Genomic DNA, 2500 nt, shown 5'->3' with positions numbered 1-2500 from the left:
CGGGATAGCTGATCATAAACTGGAAAGTAATTTCTCCTCAGAGCATACAAGGCAAACCAGAGAATATGAGAGAACGTTGAGTGTGACAAACGACCCATCTTTAAAAATCTGCGTTGCAGGCAAGGACGCGACAAGCGTGCAAAAAGCGGTAGATTCTTTGAAGAGTGGTTTCTCTGAAGTTTGCATGACTCAGAAAGTCGAGAATGAGGCTGTTAACCAACTTTCTCGCAAGCAGATTGACTCCTTGAGAAAGAAAGCCAATGACTGTGACGTAAGACTTGACATCGAGGCTGACATTGACCGCATCCTGGTCCGTGGTGAACCAACTGAAGTGACAGGTATGGTTGGGGAGATCTGGCACGAAATTAACGAAAGAAACAAGAAAATCAAGGAAGAGCAACAAGCGCTACTGGTTTCAAAGAACATTGAATGGAGTTATGAAATACAAGGGGCCAAAATGGTGTTTGATTTGAAAACCAACGCGAAGTTAGAGATGGCGCACGTTAAAAGCGAAGCGTTTGTTAGAGTATCTTTGAGGGCAGATGATTTTGACATCAATTTGAAAGCAAAAACTGGTCAAGGACGGCAAAACAGGGAGACAATAACAATTCACAGAAAAGTGAAAGGATCTGACGAAGGTTAGTGAACAAATAAGTTTGATAGTTCAGTGTTAATAAGAAAAAATATACATGATACGATGGAAAGGTGTAATGCGCCCGTGAGAAGGATAGGATACAAGTTGCTTAGCAAAGGGCGACAGGACAGCTGAAATATCAGAGTCCTGGGTAGGAATCGGACCTACGACCTCCGTAGCACCGGTCGTAAAAACTTGACTTTGTAGAACCTCTCAGACCAGTGAGACACATTGTCCATTCAGGATCCAAATAAGCGACCAAGCTCTCCAGTGAGTTGTAGTAGCTCAATAAGTAGTAGCTCAATAAGTAGAGTATCCAAATCCTGCCAAGGTTTCTGATTTTTCACTTGTCATTTCGCCCGTTGCAACTTATATTCTATCCTTCTCAAGGCCGCATTATACCTTTCCATCGTATCATGTATTTGTTAATTTTGGGTTTTTTTTTATTATAACAATGGTTATCCAATTCACTGAAGCATGATACAGTCATGAAAGTTAGAAATTTCGAGGCAAATGAAAGGTATAGACTATATATAGGAGAAGTGAACACATACACATACCGTGCATTTTTACCTTTCGACACACCATCCGAAAAACTGGTTTTTGCCCTGAGCGGGACTCGAACCGTGGTGAACCGAGTGAACCGTGGGTTCGGCCCCGCTCAGGGAAAAAACCAATTTTTCAGATGGGTGTGTCGAAAGGTAAAAATGCACGGTATGTGTTCATTTCTCCTATATATAGTCCATACCTTTCATTTGCCTCTGTGTGTCAAAATTTCTAACTTTCATGTGTTCTAAACCCCGTCTGGGGTTTTAGAGGCAAGGATACATACTTAAGTGATGGAAAGCTGGCCCCTAGGGATCCCCACGCTGATAGGTCACCTCATTAATCGGCTGCGTAGCCAGCGTGGTAGCCTTGATGGTGTAGTGGTTTAGCATGCCCGACTAGTAATTAGGGAGGCGTGGGTTCGAGTCCCGCTCAGGGCAAAAACCAATTTTTCGGATGGGTGTGTCGAAAGGTAAAATGCACAGTACGTGTTCATTTCTCCTATACATGATACAGTCCCAAGAGTAAATAACTTATTTTATTTTGTTTATGTTTAAGACCCCACCCCCAAAACGTATTGTATTATTGGATGGGAAAAGTAGACAATTCCCAATTTTCTCTTTGCACCCGTAATCTTCCCCAGCGGTCGTGGGAAATTGTAAATTGCATTTTAAGCAACTTTAAATGCATGCAGGAGCCCATAACCCGGAGCCTCAGTCTCCCATATAAACCCTTGGAGACAATCTTTGCCCGTATCTTTTTATTTTTAGACGTTCGAATTCCCGCGAATGCATTATGCCGTCCAACAAAGTTTTTGTATTACATCACAGGCAGTCACGCACCTGTGATCGCGTTCGTCTCACAAAATATTCTAAAAATAAAGAGATACGAGCAAAGGTGGACTCAAGGATATAGTCTGGATGGAGGCTCTGGGTGATGAGCTCCTGATGCATAGGATCGCGGGGAAGTGTAAACTGAAAATTTATGCAATTTAAGAAATTTTCTCGTTCCAGGCAGTCGCGAGCGACGGGGAACGACGGGAGCCCATAACCAAGGAGCCTACAACTCCAATATACTACGTCTATGTAACTGCATTTTCACGGCTCAAGTTATTTTTAGACGAGTTCTTAAATACGATTTGGCTTTCACGAGCGACCATTCTCAATCCCATGGGTATTAATAATTTCTAATCCAAGACTTGTGATTGGCTGGAAAGGCCTGGTTTCACGAGAAAAGCAATCTGAAAATAACTCGGTCTGTAGAAACGCCGTTCCATAAATACAGTGAAGTTGTGCGTGTACGTATACGGTCCTAGTCATG

General features: G+C 42.7%; 1 protein-coding gene across 1 annotated transcript in view; it reads left to right on the top strand.

Moving 5' to 3' along the window:
• The window catches only part of LOC138031256 (protein mono-ADP-ribosyltransferase PARP14-like), an 88277-nt gene that overhangs the window by 76347 nt on the left and 9430 nt on the right, over nucleotides 1–2500 (top strand). Inside the window, exon 3 of the mRNA XM_068878951.1 lies at nucleotides 1–638. This exon is cut by the window's left edge and continues 259 nt beyond it. Coding sequence (XP_068735052.1) covers nucleotides 1–638 — 638 coding nt within the window. The remainder of the gene's footprint in view (nucleotides 639–2500) is intronic.

Source organism: Montipora capricornis, chromosome 14 (assembly GCF_036669925.1).
Source record: "Montipora capricornis isolate CH-2021 chromosome 14, ASM3666992v2, whole genome shotgun sequence".
Lineage (NCBI taxonomy): Eukaryota > Metazoa > Cnidaria > Anthozoa > Scleractinia > Acroporidae > Montipora > Montipora capricornis.
The sequence above is the reverse complement of the archived record's forward strand: the minus strand, read 5'-3'. Positions and strand labels throughout refer to the sequence as shown.